We start from the raw sequence: 22,427 nt of genomic DNA, 5'->3' as shown, positions 1-22,427 counted from the left end.
TCAACATACACCTCAAATCAGTGTTCAGATGTCACCTATGAGCCTGATATCACTCAAGAGAGCATTGAAAAGTAAGTCTAAATGTCGTTATCATTAAAACATCATACATGTTAAAAAACGTCATGGTATATAGGTCAGGTTTGAGATGATCAATCAAGATGCCTTGTTAGAAAGTATGATATGATTTGCTGAGTTATGATTGTCCAGGGTTTGCCAACCACCATACAAAGCCAGGAAATACATGGTGTATGAAGACAATTTGCTACAGCTGTTTCGGAAGTGTCAAGCATGCTGCCATACCTGCACAGTTGAGACATTTGTAAATGGGACATTTGTATCCATCACGCAGGTGATCATAAATGTAGCACTGACAAATTGTTACAAACATAATTTTATTTATTGTATTATTGGCATATTGGATATTGTTCATATACATTTTATTGCTTCAAAATCGCATAGATCTGTTCACACTGCCTCAAAAAAACAAAGTGGAACAGCCAGCCACACATCCAGAGTACACCAGCTGGGAATTTGCATTTGTCGGCAGCAGTAGCATTCAGTGGGGCTTCATTCATACAGATCCACAAGGTTTTATTTGTGTAAACAAAATAAATTTTATAAATTTGTCATTGTTAAACATTTTTTATACTTATGTAATGTGATATCTTCCAGGTACTGTCAGCACTCTGTCTGGAATGTATATGTCCCAGGACATTTTTTATTCATCAGAAGAACTTTCTCCAGCCAACAATTTTATGGCACTGGAGGACTGAACAAAACACAATGCTGGAGATGGCAAGGCATTCTGGAAAGGCCGTTGTCTTGGGTGGTGACATGAGAGCTGATTCCCCAGGTTTGTTCATTTTGAGTGAAAAATAACAACATTCACTTTCATCTGGTCATTCCAACCACAGTATAAGCATTATGAAATGTCTGAAGCATTGAAGAATTTTGCATTTTGCAATAAACTGTAGAGACATTGGATTAAAATGTTGTTCAATGTGGAAAAATATGGTCAATAAACCAGTAACCTCCTAAACTTTTTTCTGTTCTACTCTGATTCCCCTGAAGGACACTGTGCCAAGTATGGAAGCTACACGATGATGAACCTGGAAGACAACAAGGTGGTGGACATTCAATTAATCCAGGTAAAAATGCAATTTACTATGGCACTGCATTAATCTATAATGGCATTGTTGTGTATGGCTTTCTCACAATGAGTGTGTATACAAACACAGCAACACTTTGATAACTATCAAAACTTAAAATTATTGTGCATGTAAACATACTCATTGTCTTGGTTTATATGGTATCTATTAACTGTTTGGATAAAAGTGTAAATGTCGTTTTTTTTTTACATTTCAAAACATGTCTTTTGTCTGCTAAATTGAGTTTTTTTTTTTCCATCTCTCAGAGTAATGAAGTGGGTGCAAGTCCACGCATGGAACGCGAAGGGTTTTTGAGAAGCCTCCAGTTCCTGGAATCAGCAGGGTTAAGGGTTGGTGCAATTGTCACAGATCGGCATCCTTCGATACAAAAGTATCTGAGGGAGCAACGACCTGACATCCAGCATTATTTTGATACTTGGCATGTCTCTAAGGGTAATTGTTTGGCAGCATTTCAGATTAATCAGATATATACACAACAGCAACATAATATCACAACTTGTGACTCAAGTGACAAAAGCACAAATGAACTTGAACTAAGTTTTAAGAACTGATTAAAGTATAATATTTGAGTTAATTTTATTTTCTGTAATTGCTACTTAAGGTCTCAGCCAAGAAGATCGATGCACTAGGGAAAGAGCGTAGTTGTGGAGAGGTTCTGGCCTGGAGGAGAAGTATCATAAACCACCTTTACTGGTGTGCATCCTCTTCCAAGACAGGTGAAGAAGCCGTGGAAAAGTGGAAGTCTGTAACCAACCATGTGCAAAATGTGCACAATCATAACAGCGACTTATTCCCAGTCTGCTCCACCCACCTCTTGAGATCGCGAGCTTGGTTGACACCAAGTAAGGATTTTGTTGATTCATAATGCTACATGATTAGCCTAGTTTGGTAACAACCATGAAGATAACTATGGCTGGGTTGATAGAGTTTTTATGATTAAATTCCTATTTACAAGCTCTTGACTCAATTCTAATCCTAATTCAATTTGATATTGAATTTTATTCTGAAATATTTCAGATACCTTTAAATTTTCCATTATGGAAAAAAATATTTATTAAATAATGCTTTAAACTATAATACTAAAAACTATAATACTGAAATCTAAAACTAAAATATTGATTCTGCTAAGAGTCAAACGATTGATTTTTATAAACCATGACTATAATATTAAAGATTACGATTGACAAAAGTCTGTTGAATTCAAGTGCCATAGTGATATACAGATGCAATGGGATTTAATAATCTATATCGATATTTCCAGCCATAAAAATGACACAGTTATATGTTGATAAGGACTCTCTGTCTTTATTAGGCACTAAAGCTTGTGAACGGTTTTGCGACCTGATGATAAACCAGCGACTACTGAAAGACGTGTCAAAACTGAGCCCTCACCATCAGACCTCCTCAGTTGAAGGCTTCCATAGCCTGATATTGAAATTTGCTCCGAAAAATGTGGCATTCTCTTTTTGGGAATGTTGAACAGGTGTGACAGTTTAAATGTCTTTTAAGTTCATAAATAATGCTGTATGTGCATCTGTCACACTGTCTTATATTTGTAAATACATAATTTATCCACATAATTAATCACACTTTAAACAACTACCACTTACCAATTATATCCTTTTCATTTCTTAATTTAACTATGTTGGTTGCACCTTGCTGCTCTTCACTATAATGAAAATTCCAATCGCGAGTATACATGCAACCAGAGTGGTGAACCGTCTATCAAAGTGAAATGGCCAAAATACAAAAAGGGGATCATTCCCTTCACTACACAAAAACAGAACCAACCTACAGTAAGTATAAAAGGATAATGTTACCATACAATAAATATGGAAAATATGTAGATCTTCTGAAAAATTAGATATTCAATTAACACGTACATTACATTATACATGTTGTTTATGGTAAATGCAGTTTGATTGACCAAAATGTTGTTTGATCACAATTGTAGAAAAATGTCTAATTAAAAAATGCCAGGTTCATTGTATTTTTTGTGTTATAGACTACGTGGAGAGTCTGCTAAGACTGTTTTTTGAGGAGGTGGTCATCAATCCTGGCCCATACCAAGAGCAGATTAATGAACTGAAGGTTCCAGACCACTTATGTGCTGCCTTTGACAAGCCCAACCTACAGGAATCTGAAGTCAGACCCTGGTCCCGTTTTACACAGATGGAGTAGGAGCAGGTTTAGATAGAGAGAGTGAGTGTGTGTGTGTGAGTGTGTGTGAGAGAGTGAGAGTGAGTGAGTGAGTGTGAGTGAGTGAGTGAGTGAGTGAGAGAGTGTGTGTGTGTGTGTGTGAGAGAGAGTGAGTGTGAGAGAGAGAGAGAGAGAGAGAGAGAGAGAGAGTGTGTGTGTGTGTGTGAGAGTGTGAGTGTGAGAGTGTGAGTGAGTGTGAGAGAGAGAGTGTGAGAGAGAGAGAGTGTGTGAGAGAGAGAGTGTGTGAGAGAGAGTGTGTGTGAGAGTGAGTGAGAGAGAGAGAGTGAGTGTGTGTGAGAGTGTGTGTGAGAGAGAGTGAGTGTGTGTGTGTGAGAGAGAGTGTGTGTGTGAGAGAGAGAAAGTGTGAGTGCGTGAGTGAGAGCGAGAGAGTGTGTGTGTGTGAGAGAGAGAGAGAGAGTGCGTGAGTGTGAGCGAGAGAGAGTGTGTGTTTGTAATTTTTATTGTTAAAATTAATCTTTAAAATGTAATAAATGAAACATCAAGTGTAATTAAAGTCCTTTGTCATTATTTATTACATACAGTTCTACATACACATCACTTGCTATTGTGGATGTAGTGAAGGTAGCTTGAAGCCTGTGTATCTCTCTGATGTGAATGTGGATCTTATTTTAACAACAACACATGATGGGAGGACAACACTTATTTTTTTTCCCAAGTAGCCCCAACACCATCTGACAAAGGTCCTGTAGGCGGTGTGACGGTATCGCCTAAAGACAAAAAAAGTAAACTACATAATGCATTTTTGCAGGACAGAAACTGACTGTTGCAGATATGATTACTCACTTACTCTTCGATAGTAAAAACATCTTGGTCATAGTCACCATAATACTGGACCAAGGATGCATATTCAACTTGAAGAACCCATGGGTTCAAGCAGACCGCTTCAAAACCTGGGTGTTGAGTCATGCATCCAGTTTGCATTTCTGCTTCTGCACATTTATCAACAACCTATATAATAAAATAATATAACAATTATGTAGTTTTAGTATTTTACTCTAGTATTAGTAATTTATTCTAGACTGTAGTATATGTTATGTAATGTATTAACACATGTTATGGTTTTTTGAAGTCATAGAGTTTGCTATCTTCAGTTCTACTCAGCTGCTGTGTCATGTATAGGCTGATTAATAACATTATACCCATTCTCTGCACTTCTGTCACAAACCTGCCTAACCTCCCTACAACATAGTCTTTCAAGACCAGTGTCCATGTGCTGGCAGTAGCCACAGGAGCACCTGAATGAAAGGCATAGTACAGTTTAAGTTGACAAATTAAAGTTGTGGTTTAATCGTGGTAAGCTTAATTATCTGTCAATTATAGATGTAGGCAACTATTCTAGACAATGTACAACATTCAAAAACTTATGAAAACATAAAACGCATGTTACTATCATAACGGTTAAGGTTTCAGCAGTAATTGCAAATAAAAATAGTTTTATAATTCCAATTAGTGTTACCATTGGGACACATCGAGATGCTCGCGAGTGTGAACTTGCTCCTGAGCCGCCACGTCCAGGTGACCATTTGAACCCTCCGCATGTAACGGCTCAAACATGTAAGGTCTGATTCCCACCGTGACGAAATGATCCTCCGTGTGTTCCTGTTCTTCATCTTCCTCCTCCTCCTCCTGCTGCAGGAAGGGGACTGCTGGCGGTGTTTCAGGCGGCGAGTAATCCTCAACAACCGATTGTAAACTTGCGTTTAGATCTGCCTCCATTTTTGAATGAAACGCCTAATTTTTTAGATCCAATCAGGTGCTAGTTGGAAAAAAAGCCACGCCCACTATTTTGCCTCATTTAGTATTCCGTTTCTCTCGGAAATACGTCACAACACTGGAGAAAAGTCGTTTGCAACTTCCGGTTCACGGGGACTTTAAATGTTTTGAATTAAAACAAAGGAGAAGGCAGCTGCTATGTGATCACTGATTGGTTCCTGCTAACACAGCGTGCACATGCGCAGCTCATTCATGTCTATGTCCGCTGGCGTGCAGTCAACGGAATGTGCTGCTCCTCTCAGCCGCTCACTGAACAGAGCAGACGCAGCGGGGAAGTAAGACCTCACGCTTGCAGTACTGGCGATATTTGGAATTTGGAAAGTTGCTAAGGTTTGTCCAAAAAGTCGCTAGATTTGTCGCTAGTCGCTTTTTTGAAAAAATGTCGCTAAAGGGGTCTGAAAAGTCGCTAAAAATAGCGACAAATTCGCTAAGTTGGCAGCAATGTTCTCTTCTCGATCACGAATGTGACTCCCAAGGAGGGTCTGTATGTGGACTTGAGGGTGATTCTCAAGATATGTCCATTAAAGATCCCTCTTTGTATACATTAGAGGAAATTAATGGTTTTCTTGATGAGACATTTGGAAAACAAGTCAACATTAAATAATTTTTTCCTGATGTAGGAAAATTTGAGAGGTCATTGGCGGTTCTTCAAAAGACTGTAAATCTTGATCAGCTGAGTGAAAAGAAACGTTTTCGTTTAAAAAAACATGTTACAGTTATCAGAAAATGTAGAATGGTGGATAAAAAGAAGAGGCTAAAAGCATTTTTATAAATGTTTAGCCATGCATCACGCGGTGTTCTTCTCTTTATTTCTTCTGGTTTCTTCTGCCTTTGTCTTTTTTATCTTCTCCCTAAATTTATATATGGATCTTTTGAGGGTGGGCTCATTAAATATTAATGGAGGGAGGGATAGTCATAAACGAGTTTTGGTGTCTGAAATCATGCAAAATAAAAAGTTACATGTCATTTTATTGCAAGAAACACACAGTGATATTGATAATGAAGTAGAGTGGGGAATGTGGTGGAAAGGTCAACATGTGCTTAGCCATGGTACAAATCTGAGCGCTGGAATTGCTCTCCTTTTTTCTCCAGGTATAAAAGTTAGCATAGAAAAAAAGTGAAGAATTTGTAAAAGGTCGTTTGGTTCTTGTCAAAACTATTATTGAAGGGATGACAATTTATTTTATAAATGTTTATGCACCAAACGTGGGAAATGAGCGATTACGGTTTTTTAGAATGCTAGATAATGTCTTAAAACAGGATTTTAGTGATGGAGAAATCATTATTGGTGGAGATTGGAATTGCACAGAATGTTTCAATATTGATCGCAATAATGAAGAGCCTCATATGCTTTCATCCAACTATTTGTCAAGATTGATGAAAGAGGCCGAACTTATAGATATGTGGAGAATCAAGCATCCGGTAGACAAACAATATACATGGGTTAAAATTTCTGACAATAGAGTAAGTGCTGCTCGCTTAGACAGAATTTATGTTTCAAAAAATTTTAATAACAGGATTATTGATTGTTTTATTTCTCCTGTAGGTTTCTCTGATCACCATCTGGTTTTTATTTCAGTAAATATGGCACAATTTCCAAGAAAATCTTATTATTGGCACTTTAACGCTAAACTGTTACAGGATGCTTTATTTTCCGAACATTTTGTGGTATTTTGGAATCATTGGAAGGGGAAGAAAAATGATTTTGAAAATCTAAAACAATGGTGGGAGGTTGGAAAAACTCAAATAAAACTTTACTGTCAACAGTATACTGCATATTGTACGACTACTCAAAGAGAAACAATTCAAGCCCTGGAAAGAGAAATAGAGTCTATAGAGACAGAAATGATAAGAACACATGACACAGTTTTTATCAACAACTTGCAACAGAAGAAGAAACAGCTAAGTTGTCATTTGAATGAGAGGGTGAAGGCTGCTTTGGTGAGGTCACGTTTTACATCAGTTACTGAGATGGATGCCCCAAGTGCCTATTTTTTTAACTTGGAACTTTCAGTGGCACAATTTAAGCAGATGACGTTTACATCTTCCAGATGGGAAGATTACAACTGACATTATAGGAATGCGTCGTCATGCTGTTGGTTTTTATTCTTCTCTCTACAAAGCTGATCATTGCAACTCTAGTTGTGCAGTGCAACTTTTGCATGAACTTCCTCAAATAGACTCTGGTTCTAAGACTGCTTTGGACACACAAATTACTTTTCAAGAACTCACTATTGCTGTTGGACAGTTGAAATCCGGACGCTCTCCTGGAATTGATGGGTTGACTTCTGAATTTTATAAACATTTTTGGAAATATATTGGAATGGACCTTTATGAAGTTTTCTGTGAAAGTTATAAAGATGGCATTCTACCTGCTACATGTCAACGTGCTGTATTGTCCCTATTACCTAAAAAGAGAGACTTGACTCTGTTAAAGAACTGGAGACCTGTTGCTTTATTAACAACAGAGTATAAAATCTTGTCCAAATGTCTGTCTAATAGGCTTAAGGAGTTTTTACATTTGATAATTCATCAAGACCAAACCTATTGCATTCCAAAAAGATCTATAATGGATAATCTTTTTTTAGTGAGAGATACCTTGGATATCTGTAAAATGTTTAATGCAGAGGTTGGATTGATTGCTTTAGACCAAGAAAAGGCGTTTGATCGTGTTGATCATAACTATCTTTTTAATTTACTTGCTGCATTCGGGTTTGGTCAGGATTTTATCAAATGGATACGTTTGTTGTACACTGGAGCTTCTTGCATGGTTAAGGTGGGCGGTGGCCTAAGTCGGCCTATTGTGGTTTCAAGGGGCATCAGACAAGGTTGCCCTCTATCAGGGTAGTTGTATAGTATTGCTATTGAGCCCTTACTTTTTAATATAAGAAATACTCTAAATGGTTTATCAATACCCACAATGCCTCAACATTCAAGAACTATAATTGCTGCTTATGCTGATGATGTAACAGTCTTTGTCAATGACAATAATGATATAAAAGCTTTGTCTAGATCACTTGAGTTGTATGAAGGGGCATCATCAGCTAAAGTAAACTGGGATAAGACTGAAGCTTTTTGGTCAGGTCAAAGAAATTTAGGAAATCCCCCACAACTACCAGGTACTTTAAACTGGAATAGAAAGGGGCTGAAATTACTTGGTGTCTTTTTGGGATCAGAAGAGTTTTAGAAGAAAAATTGGGAGGGAGTTTTGGAGCGAGTGTGCACCCGATTGTCTAGATGGAACTGGTTGCTACCCCAGTTATCCTATAGGGGGAGAGTGTTAGTTGCCAATAACTTGGCCGCTTCTGCGTTGTGGCATACATTTATTGTGTTACAGCCTCCCAATGGACTAGTTCAAGATATTCAAAGGATGCTGGTGAATTTTTTTGTGGTCAGGACAGCATTGGGTTCGAGCAGCTGTCCTTTTTTTGCCAGTGCAAGAAGGTGGGCAAGGTCTTGTGGACATCAGATCAAGACTTATGGCCTTTCGTCTGCAAGCTGCTCAGAGACTGCTGTATTATGGTGATATTGCTTGGTCCAACACTGCAGTCGCACTCTTGAGGAAAGCAGGCAACATGGGACTTGACAAACATCTCTTTTTGTTGAATCTGAATGAAACAACTTTAAAAGATTTGACTCCTTTCTACAGATCTGTGATGAAAGCCTGGAAAGTTTTCTCTGTCTCAAGACCTGCTGGAATACATGCAGGTTTTTGGCTGATGGAAGAGCCATTGTTCCAGAACCCCTTTTTGCCTTCCAGACACTTGGTTTCTGTCAATTTGTCATCACGGCTGATAGCTGCTGGATGTGTAAAACCGGGACATATTCTAAGCATCAGTACGGAGACCCTGAGTGAGAGAACTGGGATAAAATCTTATCGACTTTTGAAACAACTTACTGATGAGGTGCTTGGAGAGCTGAATTATGATCAGACACTTTTTATCAATAACTCCAGTCATATTAAAGAGTGGATGGCTGGACGTGATTATGATTTTCCATCCTTGGTGATAGCTGCTGGTGTGAGGGAATGGGAGAATGAGGAGGAAAATCTTATATTGTCTTTCAAAACTCCCCAGCTGGATACTTTTGAGTCTGTTGGGAAAAAAGCTCTGTATGTGACTTTTGTGAAAGTGACCAATGCACATCTCTCCGGAGTAAAGTCGTCTAAATGGACTGATTTTTTTGGAGTGAACATCTCCCCCAAAGGTAGCTGGCGGTCACTGTACAAACGCCCCATTGATAAACGGACTGGTGATTTACAGTGGAGGATAGTACACAGTGCAATAGCTACGAACAGACATGCGGTGCACCTCAATCCAAATGTAGAAGTGGGTTGTTTATTTTGTTCTGAAAACGAAAATATTTTTCATCTCTTCGTGCAATGTGTACGGTTGGGTAATTTGTTCTTCTTTTTATCTCAATGGGTATCATCTTTAGGTGAAGATTTATCTCCTCAATTGTTTATCTTTGGGCCGAAGTATTTCGCAAGTCGTAAACATGTTTTGGTTTTACTAAATTTTGTGTTTGGAACTGCCAAACTCACTATTTGGAAAACAAGAAAAAATAAGATGCTTGGTAAAGACACATTAGATCCTTTGCCGATGTTCAAGGGTTTGGTAGCATCAAGACTCAGGATAGAATATGCATACTATAAATTGGTTGGGTGCTTACCAGTGTTTGTGAATACTTGGGCCATAAATGGAGTGTTATGCACAGTTAATGAAAATGATGATTTACTGCTGAGTTTTTAAGTCATTGTGTTGTTTTTAAAAAATATATATATATATATTTTTGGATGCATCTTTCGTAATTGAGACTTTGTAACGCAGATTGTTAGTGGTAACAGACTTGGTGTTACCTAAATGTTGTAAATAAAGGTGATTTCAATCTCTCTGTCTCTCTCTCTCTCTCTCTCTCTCTCTCTTGCTCTCTCTCTCTTGCTCTCTCTCTCTCTCTCTCTCTCTCTCACACACACACACCCACGGACGGACGGACGGACGGACATGTATACAGTAAAAGTCAGAATCACATGTGCTTAACGCTGTCCGTGACCTAATCTTGAACCATTTGCGTGTTAGTGGGTGGCATGTTTGCTCAAAGCTTTAGATTTTGCCACAAGTGTGGTGCCAGTGGGGCATCTTGGATTAAAGATCACCTTTAAAGTCCTTAGGTAGGCCAGTCACTAATTGTCTTATTAATTCCAGACAGAATGCACACCAATCTTTAAGCAAAAGTTAATGTCGCACAATAAATAAATGTAAAAGAATAAAAAAATTAATAAAAATAAGGTTACATATGTTAACAATGGTTAATGAAATAGTAACTGTAACTTGAATTAACAATAAACAATACGTTTACAGCAGTTATTAATGTTAATTTCTAAATAACAAGTTTGCTATAAAAGTTGTATAACATAAGTTGATGCATTAAGAACTAACATGAACTTACAGTTAATAATTGTATAATTCACATTAACCAGGTTGAATAAATAATAAACTAATAAATGAAAATTGTTCATTTTTATTCATAATACCTTTTGCATGAACTACTAAACCAAAAATGTTTATCTGTATCAAGATGACTAATTACATATACAACCTCCTTCACTTTACCTTTCCATGCAAACCTTCAGGCTCTTTATTTATATTTCCAAGGCATCCAACATCATGTTGCAGTGTGGCAGAAATCATGTCTGTGCTTTTCTTCCACTCCATGAAGTACAGGCCGGATGACCCCAAAAACACAAACAATGACCGCTTCATCCTGTCCAAGGTGAGGCTGATGGTAACCAGGTTACTATAGACACTACAGCACTGGACTCTGATTTCAGTAGTCATATTCAAATTTCGTTTACTGCAAGTGTTTAAACCAAGTTTAAACCAACATGGCACCAAGCCAGGTGTTTTTCAAAAACATACTGTGGCAGTTCCATGGTACAGTGTAGGTAAATACCATGGTACTGAATGATTACTGTGTCAATATACCATGGTATTTACATGGTACCCAAAGTACAGTACTTCAAAGACAACCTCAGTGAGACCATGGTTCATTTCGATTTAAACAAAAAAAAAAATACATAAATGATAGTAATACCATGATACTTTTAAATGTCTGCTAAATTCCTTAAGAATGATTCAGGGGGAAAAAAATTATTAAATGTATCCTCGAGGAGCATTGTGTGTAAAAACATGGTCATGCAATTACAAACACACAGTTAGCCATTATATTATATTATATTATTAATAATAATGTATTATAATGTATATTTAGTATATGTAATAAATATATAATTATAGTTATTTAATTTTTAATACAATTACATTTATATAATTTTATATTATATTAAGACTATTTATATAGGGCTACACAAATTATTTTATCATCTGTTTGATAATTGCATAATAGTTATATTGTGGCTGCACCATGAATATTTGTGTTCGTCCACAGGGTCATGCAACCCCTGTCCTCTACTCTGTGTGGCTGGAGATCGGTTTCCTGAAAGAGTCTGAGCTCATAAGCATGTGTCAGGTGGACTCCATGCTGGAGGGACACCCCACACCTGTGAGTCATACTGTAGATACACACTGATCTAAAATAAGTTGCTCTACGTTGATGCTATAAGTGGACATACAGCTGTGCTCATAAGTTTACATACCCATTGCATAATCTGTTGTACTTTTAGTATTTAAAAAAAAAAAGAGATTATTAAAAAGTTTTTTTAATTTAAAAGTGCCCTAAAGGAGATGCATAACAGATAATTACTGTAAGTATATTCTGCAAGGGGTATGTACATTTAGGAGCAGAACTGTATAATGAGAGAAAAAAAATTAGTAATTGGTCTTAAATCAGCAAACATTAGTAGCACCGTAAGAAATATTTCAGTTTGCTGTGTCAGAAATTATTGTTCCAGTTAAACTGGTTGCTACCACATACTAAGCCATTAATACCATTAATTTTGTAACATCTGAGTGTGTGTGTGTGTGTGTGTGTGTGTGTGTGTGTGTGTGTGTGTGACAGAAGCAGCAGTTTGTGGATGTGGCCTCTGGCTCCCTGGGGCAGGGTTTGGGCATAGCCTGTGGAATGGCATATACTGCTAAATACTTTGATAAGTCCAGGTAAGAATGTTTATCTGTATAATGCATCATTTAAAAACAATACATTGTAATTAATGTTGACTGTAGACAGACTCACCTACATTTAGACACTTAATGCGATTAGCTTCTGTGGTAGCTCACTTGATAGGACTTTGGACTCGGAAGACCATGGTTCGAGACCAGTCAAGCATGCAAGATGACACATGAGACACTCTGTCATAGAAGCATCTCAAGATGACGTGGTTGCTTTAGAAAATGTGCTTTTCATTTCACATTTTGTTTTAGGATACTTTTTGTTAGGTTTAGGCGTTGGACAAGGGTATGTTTTTCTTTACCTCTCATTTGATTTTAGATCACTATGGGTTATTTTTGGTTAAAGTTTTACACGAGGAAGGTACATTTTACTAATTAAAACCTCCATCTAATATTCACCTTAAAAACCTTGTCTGATGACAACACAGTTTCACTCGCTTTAGGCGCCCCTTGCTGGACGTTTCACAGGGAAACTGCAGACAAATGTGAAATAAGGCCCACAGCTTTGCAAAAAGGTTGCCACGGTCATGTAATGTTCATGAGCCCAGGCTGCAGTAAGTTGTATTATGAGCATTGGCTATTCAAAAAACCCACAATGGTTTACCACTACTTAGGTACAGAAAATGTGAAGGGTGACATTGTAATCCCAAACGTAAGACTTTTCCTGTTGGTTGCATGGTGGTTCGATATTCATTAGTTATACACTTATGTATTTGTCACAAAGGCTGATGAAAGTGCTTGCTATAATCTCTTTTGCTTGTATCAAAGCTTGATAAGTGTGTTGTGGATTTTAAGGTTGGGGAGTTTTCTTGAAAAGCAGTTGTTTCCCGATTCTTCTGCTCTAAAAATCAAAGCCCAGCACCTATCTTGGATAGAATTGCATTTAGGCATATCTGTACAATTCCTTCCAAAATTTTAAATACATTTTTGTATGAGTACTGGCAATGAACAGCTGACTCACCTCTTTATAATTGTAACGACACTGCTGGCGCTGATGATGATAAAGACGATGATGATGAAGTGAAGAACCCAAGTGCAAATTTATTCCAAACATCAAATCCAAAAAATCTTAACTATAAATGTTAACAAAATATAAAACATGAACTTGACTGTAAACTTGAATTGACATAAACTTGACATAAATTTGACTAGACATAAACTTGATATAAGCTTGACTTGAATATAAACAATGACTTGACCTAACATGTCAACATTACCAAATACAATACCTGACCAAGGACAATGAAAAACATGAGGGTTTAAATACATGGACAAGGGGTAAAACAATGACGAGGGAACCAATGAACAGACAGAAATGATAACAGGACAATAAACCAATAAAAACAAGACACATGAACATGGAGGGAAACAGGAATCGCATGACTAGGGAACACATGACATAAAACAGGAACTAGATTTCCCAAATAAAAGATGACTAAAGACTAAAGATATGAGAAACATCAACCAACACATCAAACATTACACCCCCCCCCCCCCCATACACACACACACACACACACACACACACACTAGGGGTGCCTACCAATGCCCCAAAACATGGACAAACACATTAATCATGACAGAATTTCAGAGTTCTGTAGGGAGCGGGAGGATGGGGAGGGGAGGGGGGGTCTTGAAGCGTGGCTTGGAAAGTCATGGTATGGGTCGTGGCCTGGCGAGACAAGGTGTGGGGCATGGGACCAGGGAAGAGTCCCATTAACGAGGGACCCCGTTAAAGTCGACAGGCTAAAGGACCGCAGTGGAGCTGAGGGAACACAGAGCCAAAGCAATGCAGAGGGATCGACAAGCCAAGGCGGAGTCCAAAGCTCAGAGGGTCCAAGCGGGGTCGGAGGATCGAATGTTCCCCTTGTCTGATCATGAAGAAGCATCCATAGGATGGGTACAAGGGTGGGAACTACCTCAAGGTCCAATAGCTCAGCTGTGGACCACTAGGGGTGGCTACCAATGCCCCAAAACATGGAAAAACACATTAAACATTCAGAGTTTAGTAGGGAGGGGGGGGGGGGTCTTGAGGAGTGGCTTGGAAAGACATGGTGTGGGGCATGGCCTGGTGAGACAGGGCGTGGGGCATGGGACCAGGGCAGAGTCAATGGAAGGTGGGGCCCTGAGAGGCTCAAGGGGTGGAGCCATGGAAGGCGGAGTCGTGAGAGACTTGAAGGGTGACACCAGGGAACTTGGTACCCAGAAAGTAGCCCAAGACTCAAAGGGCCAGGGTGGAGCCATATACAGGGAGGACCAAGGCGGAGGGTCGGAGGAGCAAGGCAGAGCTGGGGCATCGGAAGACTGAGGCGGAGCCTAGTGGGACTGAGGACCAAGGGGGAGCCGTAGGGATGGAGGTCCCCAGTGGAGATGACAGATCGGAGGGACGAGGCGCAGCCAGAGGATCAGAGAGCCAAGGTGTGACTGCGACATGACATAGAGCAGGCTGAGGCATTGCTGTGACATGGCATGGAGCAGGCTGAGGCATCTGCCTCCCCCACTGTGAATGTAGAATCAGTAATCTGCAGGGCAAGGTCAATATACTGAACCTGATTGAGGGAACTGCGACCACCAGGCATAAACGATGAGATTGGCTCACTTAACCCAAAAAAAAAAACAATAATTCACACCATTTTTTTTGCAATATTGGCCCAAAATATATCAAGTAAAACAAACACAGACACACACACACAAATCATATTTATTCTTATATTTTGATCAATAAAATGTTCTTAAATGCATTTAAGCAACATTGTCAAAATACTATAGAGTATCCAACTCAACTGCATGTGACATCAAATTAACAGGAGTTAGGTAAGTAGGAATCCAAAAGTAATTAAAAAATAATTTGATAACATTACCTAAAAATATAATGCAAGCCATTATGTATTTGATTAAAATTTTTGTCATGTATTTTGTAATCAGTACTGGATTGCAATTCTGAATCCAGAACTGTTCATAATGAATAGTAAGAGTTTATAAATAAATGATCTGTCTGAGCTTCATGTGCAGATGCCCATTGTCTGCTGTGTTGTGTAAGAGCAATCAATGTTTAATCTCACCTGACTGAATCTGTCTCTTCTCACTCATCATGGAACTGGTGTGACAGAAAAGTGTCAGGTGTTATTAAGGAGGGCTGGGTTGATGCGTATTAACACATAACCAAGCAAGCCAAAGCGGGAAAAATACAATAATCGAATAATACAAATTAAATGGACAAATCATGATAAATGAAGTTATTTGAAAGAAAAAATAAATAAAAACAAAAAAATCATCATCATCATCATAAAAAATAAAAATGAATAAATAAATAATTAAAATCCAAAATTAGGTAATGAATGTTGTATTAACCTAAATCTTTGGAGTCTAAGATGCTCCAAGCCAGGGGCGGAGCCAGTTTTTCAAAGGGGTGGCCAGGCAGGGGCAAGCGATCAGTCTGTGGTGGCACAGAAATGTTCGGGCAGCATTTTTACATTGTCGGACCTGGGATTCAATGACACCCAGGATGGAGAGGTGTGGCAACCTTTGAGTACAGAGATGATTTCACCTCTAAAATACTAAAAATGACCATTACTAAATTACTAAATAGCAATTGCGAGTGGGGTGGCCAATGGGGTGGCCAGGCTTCGGTCCATGGTGACTCCTGGCCACCCCTGGCCACCCCTTAGCTCTGCCACTGCCCCAAGCCCCTTTTAATAGCTCAAAATACATGCATGTTTTAGGTAGAAAACCTTAGGAAAGCTTGAAAAGTCAAGTCAATTTTATTTGTATAGCGCCTTTCACAACACACATCGTTTCAAAGCAGCTTTACAGAATATCAGCATTAACAGACGATAAAACTGTAATGTCTATAAAGTCGATTAATCATCATTGTGTAATTTAGATAAAATACGATTTTAAATAGTGTTTAAAAATAATTAAATTATAATTGTATTAATAACCCCAGTGAGCAAGCTGTAGACGAATGTGGCAAGGAACACAAAACTCCATAAGATGTAGATTAATGGAGAAAAATAACCTTGGGTGAAACCAGACTCACTGTGGGGGCCAGTTCATACCAAAAGCAGGTGTACTCTTCCCTAGAAGACCAAAACACCATAGCAACCATCCAGAACATGCTAGCAATCACATAGCAACATGCAAGATACCACTCAGAACAGCTTAGCAACCACACAGCAATGTCTTGGTAACTCCCAACAACTCCCTAGCTAACTCAAATTTTGCATGGACAAGAACCACTCACAAATATGTATTTCACTTTCCATGCTTTGACTATCTTGTACTGCAGTTACCGTGTTTACTGCCTGCTGGGGGATGGAGAGATGTCTGAGGGGGCCATATGGGAGGCCATGGCTTTTGCATCCTACTACCAGCTGGATAATCTGTTGGCCATACTAGATATCAACCGCCTAGGGCAGAGTGATCCAGCACCCCTCCAGCACCATGTGGAGAAGTATCAGCGACGCTGTGAAGCCTTTGGGTAGGTATTATTGAGGTTTGGTGGAGGATGTGTAACGTTTAAGGGCATAGGCTGGCTACTTCATGGTTGTTGGTTCAAACACCAGAGAACTATCACCATTGTGCCCTTGGGCAAGCCACTTAACCTTAAGTTGCCCCAAGAGGGCAGTAGCTAAGTGAACGCTTTGGATAACTGTGTCTGCTGTCTGGCATATAAGTGAATCTCATTAAACTTGTCAAGAACACATCTAGGTAAAAAATCATTATGTGATGCAAAGATATCTAATTATCCTTGACGTAATGCAAAACATTGATGTATTATTTAAAGTATTTACATCATGGTAGTATTTGTAATACTCCTTTAAAGGGTAACTAAACCCTAAACCAACTTTTTTTAGTTAATGATCTGTAAGCATGGGGCTTTATTAGTACTGGTCATTGATTCAAGTAATTTTTTTGACATTTGTGTATAAAGTGTTTTAATTCTACAATATATGGTGTAAAAACGTCTGAGTGCTGCCCTCTTCAGGTTGAACGGTGGCTACTGCAGTTGAATTTTCCTATTGGCTGTTGCGGTACTTCGTGATGTAAGCGGTGACAGCTGACGTAAGCAGGTTCCAGCTCACCACGCCAGATTCATGTACATGTCGTCTTGCGACCGTGTGAGGAATAATAATAACATAGAGTCTGACAGCAGCTGTCAGCTGTCGTAATCCGTCACTACGAGTCTCAGGTGCCCCCCCCGCTCAGCCCCGCACTCGGTTCGTTCCCTCTATCCCCGCCGGGGTCTGCCCACTTTTCCAGCATTTTCAAATATTTCTAGTGGGTGGAGTCAGACTCTGAGCAGGTGTTTAGTTACCCTTTAATTTATGCTGAATGATATAAAATGCCATTTTAATACCGTAAAATAAAAATGAATCTATATGCTTCTGCGATGCAAAAAAAATCCTTTGTGCACTTAAAAATAGCCTTTTTTATTAGCCTTACTTGTTTTTCTTTGTTTGATTTTGGGGTGAAATGTGATCTGGGCATGTTTTTGTGAGATTCATCCAAATAACCTGGTGTTTATTCTAGTTTGGTTTTGTCTTATTTAGCTAGTTTGGCTAAATCATGATTCACTTTAATAAACATTGTGATTGACTGTGTATGTTTAAGAAAACATTGTTTTGTGGGATGTATACATGTTTAAATGTTTGTATTTTTATATATTTATGTTTATGCATATGCATTAAGAGCAATTAACCAACCTATTTTCTGCATGCTTGCAGGTGGCATGCCATCATTGTGGATGGCCACAGTGTGGAAGAGCTGTGTAAATCCCTGAGCCAACCATGCCACCAACCAACTGCCATCATTGCCAAGACCATCAAGGGCAAAGGCATTCCTGGTATATTTCAGTTTTCCCATATCTGCCTAATATACTGTATAACCACTGATCAGTGCCATATTCACACAAGAGACATTATCTATCCTTTGTTCAAAAACACTCTGTTGTGCTCAGTTGCAGAAGATAAGATGGGATGGCACGGCAAGGTTCTGCCGAAGGACATGGCAGAAAGCGTGATGAAAGACTTGCAGAGCCGCATCCTCAACAGTAGCAAGCGCATGTATCCGGCTTCACCCATTGAGGATGCTCCACCTGTAAGCCTTCGCAATGTCAGCATGCCCAGCGCCCCCAACTACAAACCTGGAGAGAAGGTGAGAGAAAACAATTAATGGATGGATGATGGACAGAAGGATAGAAGAACGATGGATGGATGATGCATATTGTAGATGTATGTATGGATGATGCATATATTGTGGTATTTATGGATAAATTGGATGGATGGAAGGACAGATGAAGGATGGATATATGATACATAATGTATAAGAATGGATGGATGGAAAAATAAACTATGTATGTATGTATGTATGTATGTACTGTATCTATGGATGGATGGAATGGATGATACAACACTGTTGATGGATAGATGAAGGATGGATGGATGGATGGATGGATGGATGGATGATACATACCGTTGATGGTACATATTGTGGATGAATGGATTGATGATGGGTGGATGGAAAAATGAACTGATGTAGGTGGATGATGCATATTGTTGATGTATGTATGTACGGATGGATGAATGAGATGGATGATACATACCATTGATTGTACATGTTGTGGATGGATGGATGGATGGATGAAATGGATGGTACAACATTGTAGATGGATAGATGGAAGGATGGATGAAATATACTGTTGATGGTACATACTGTGGATGGATGGATGGATGGATGGAAAAAAGGATGAATGGATGAATGATACAGTTCAGTCAGAAGTTTACATACATTTAGGTTGAAGTCATTAAAACTATTTTTTACTCACTCCACTGATTTAATATTAGCAAACTATAGTTTTGGCAATTAATCTACTTTGTACAAGTAATTTTTCCACTTTTAATTGACTATATCACAATTCCAGTTGGTCAGAAATTTGCATACATTAACTAATGTTAACTGTGCCTTTAAGAAGCTTGTAAAATTCAAGAAAATGATTTCAAGCCTTTAGACAATTAGCCAATTAGCTTCTGATAGGAGGTGTTCAGAATTGGAGTTGTACCTGTGGATGTATTTTAAGGACTACCTTCAAACTCAGTGCCACTTTGCTTGACATCATGGGAAAGTCAAAATAAATTAGCCAAGACCTCAGAAATATTTTTGGACCTCCAGAAGTCTGGTTCATCCTTGGGAGCAATTCCAAATGCCCGAAGGTACCACTTTCATCTTTACAATCAGTACATAAGTATAAACACCATGGGACCACACAGCCATCATACCGCTCAGGAAGGAGATGCATTCTGTCTCCTAGAGATGTACGTAGTTTGTTGTGTAAAGTGCAAATCAATCCCAGAACAACAGCAAAGGACCTTGTGAAGATGTTGGAGGAAACAGGTAGACAAGTATCTTTTTCCACAGTAAAATGAGTCCTATATCAACATAACCTGAAAGGCTGCTAAGCAAGGAAGAAGCCACTGCTCCAAAACCACCATAAAAAAGCCAGACTACAGTTTGCAAGTGAACATGGGGACAAAAATCGTACTTTTGGTGAAATGTCCTCTGGTCTGATGAAACAAAAATGTATCTGTTTGGCCATAATGTCCATCATTATGTTTGGAGGAAAAAGGGTGAGGCTTGCAAGCCGAAGAACATCATCCCAACTGTGAAGCATGGGGGTGGCAGCATCATGTTGGGGGAGTGGTTTGCTACAGGAGAGACAGCAGCAATGCAGTCGAAGACTATTTTGTGCACTTCACAAAATAGATGGCATCATGAGGAAAGAAAATTATGAGGATATGTTGAAGCAACACCTCAAGACATCAGCCAGGAAGTGAAAGCTCTTCGCAAATGGGTCTTCCAAATGGACAATGACCCCTAGCATACCTCCAGAGTTGTGGTAAAATGGCTTAAGGACAACAAAGTTAAGGTATTGGAGAGGCCATCACAAAGACCTGACCTCAATCCGATATAAACTTTGTGGGCAGAACTGAAAAAGCATGTGCGTGCAAGGAGGCCTACAAACCTGACTCAGTTATACCAGTTCTGTCTTGATGAATGGGCCAAAATTCCAACAACTTATTGTGAGAAGCTTGTGGAAGGCTACCCAAAACATTTGACCCAAGTTAAATAATTTAAACGCAATGCTAGCAAATACCAACAAAGTGTATGTAAACTTCTGACCCACTGGAAATGTGTTGAAAGAAACAAAAGCTGAAATAAATAATCATCTCTAATATTATTCTGACACATTTTTTAAATGAAGTAGTGATCCTAACTGACCCAAGACAAGGAAAATTTTCTATGAATAAATGTCAGGAATTGTGGAAAACTGAGTTTAAATGTATTTGACTAAGGTGTATGTAAACTTCTGACTTCAACTGTACATACTGTTGATGGGACATACTGTGGATGGATGGATGGATGGATGGATGGATGGATGATAAATGGATGGATGGAAGAAATGGATAGATGGATGTATGTATGGATGGCTGGCATGGATGGATGGATGGATGGATGATGGATGGATTGACTGAAGAACAGATAGATGGATGGATGCTTGGATGAATGGATGGGTTTGCAGTTTAATGTCAAGGTCTATCTCTATTCATCATGTTTTTCCCCCCTAAAGATTGCCACGTGTAAGGCATACGGAATGGCAGTGGCCAAACTGGGACGTTACAATGAACGTGTTGTGGCTATGGATGTTGACACCAAAAATTTCACCTACTCTGAAATCTTTAAAAATGAGCATCCCAATCGCTTCATTGAGTGCTATAGTGCAGAGCAGAACATGGTAAGAAAGAATGAGTTATTTTCATCGATTTATTTGAAACTATAAATTTACAAGATTAAAAAAGGCTGCCATTTTTTTGCTAAAAAAAAATCGCTGTCAAATAACTCCAATGGTTTCTTAAAACACACAAAAAATTATACTTTTTTTCATATTTACATATTTACATTTTGTGCCATAACATAAAGGTGAGTTCTTCTGTTTTTTGGAGTTCAAACTAAAAGCTTACGTTGTAAGCTTTGAATCCCTTGATGAAATATGTATTTCATATATTAATAATATTAGTAATTGCTTCATGGTAACACCCTTGAAGGGTTTAAAAGCTAAATCAGTGGTCTGCACATTAGGGAGACTCGTGTAGTGGACGACACATTTCTAAACACTCCCTAGATCCTCCACAGGAGCTTTGGGATTGGTCACATAAAATGCCCCTCACATCATCTGAGTCGCTGGTTTGTTGAATAATACATGGAGTTCAATCCATAATGCAGCAGTGTTGATGTGACCTACTTATGCTCCATTTTGCACCACTCCCTTCTGCAGTACCTCACCCAAGAAGCAATGCAGAAAACCCTTTCTGCTTCTTTTCATCTCATAAGTACATATGCAATATGCCAAAATACCAGTTTTTTGCTTTGTCTCTTTGCAGTCATTGTTTCCCTTGGTATACAAGGTAGGTAAAATGTAGGTCACTTATTTGTAATGTTCATTTTTCTTAAATTCGATGGAAATCAATTGTGAAATGAATGCTGAAGAGCTAAATATTAATGATAAGGAGAGGTCCAAAGGGAGCATTCTAGATGGTGAGCCACATGGAGAGAATCAGAGAAAGGAAACAATAAACTATAGCAAGTGTGTGAGCTGCACGCTGGTAATTCTTCTCATATGAAGGATAAAATTGACTTCCTGTTTAGCAGATTCCATGTAGGCTCTTTCTCAGTATATTACTACCATCTTAAATGAATAGTTCACCCAAAAATGAAAATTCTCTCATCATTTACCCCTCATGCTATCCCAGATGTGTATGATTTTCTGTCTTCTGCAGAACACAAACGCAGATTTTTAGAAGAATAGCTCAGCTCTGTTGGTCTATTCAATGAAAGGGAATGGTGGCCGTAACTTTGAAGCTCCAAAAAGTGTATATAAGCAGTATAAAAATAATCCATGCGACTCCAGCCATTAAATCCATGTCTTCAGAAGCAATATGATAAGTGTGGATGAGAAACAGATCAATATTTAAATCCTTTTTTACTATAAATCTCCACTTTTGACCAGCCAGCCAGTAGGTGTCGATATGCATGAAGAATGTAAATCACCAAAAAACAAAAGAATGTGAAAGTGGAGATTTAT

The 22,427-nt window shown here is 38.7% G+C and overlaps 1 protein-coding gene across 4 annotated transcripts in view; it reads left to right on the top strand.

The window, feature by feature from the left end:
• The window catches only part of LOC127632915 (transketolase-like), a 42,497-nt gene that overhangs the window by 7,392 nt on the left and 12,678 nt on the right, over nt 1-22,427 (top strand). For 3 of the 4 annotated variants that reach the window (XM_052111752.1, XM_052111750.1, XM_052111753.1), the window contains 7 exons: nt 10,817-10,934; nt 11,610-11,723; nt 12,180-12,277; nt 16,578-16,769; nt 18,016-18,134; nt 18,249-18,445; nt 20,916-21,080. In XM_052111752.1, coding sequence (XP_051967712.1) covers nt 10,817-10,934; nt 11,610-11,723; nt 12,180-12,277; nt 16,578-16,769; nt 18,016-18,134; nt 18,249-18,445; nt 20,916-21,080 — 1,003 coding nt within the window. Of the gene's footprint in view, nt 1-10,816; nt 10,935-11,609; nt 11,724-12,179; nt 12,278-16,577; nt 16,770-18,015; nt 18,135-18,248; nt 18,446-20,915; nt 21,081-21,726; nt 21,751-22,427 lie in introns of all 4 variants that reach the window. The other variant, XM_052111751.1, reaches the window with a different exon arrangement.

Source organism: Xyrauchen texanus, chromosome 39 (genome assembly GCF_025860055.1).
Source record: "Xyrauchen texanus isolate HMW12.3.18 chromosome 39, RBS_HiC_50CHRs, whole genome shotgun sequence".
Taxonomy (NCBI): Eukaryota; Metazoa; Chordata; class Actinopteri; order Cypriniformes; family Catostomidae; genus Xyrauchen; species Xyrauchen texanus.
This window is presented reverse-complemented; position numbering and strand designations above follow the sequence as displayed.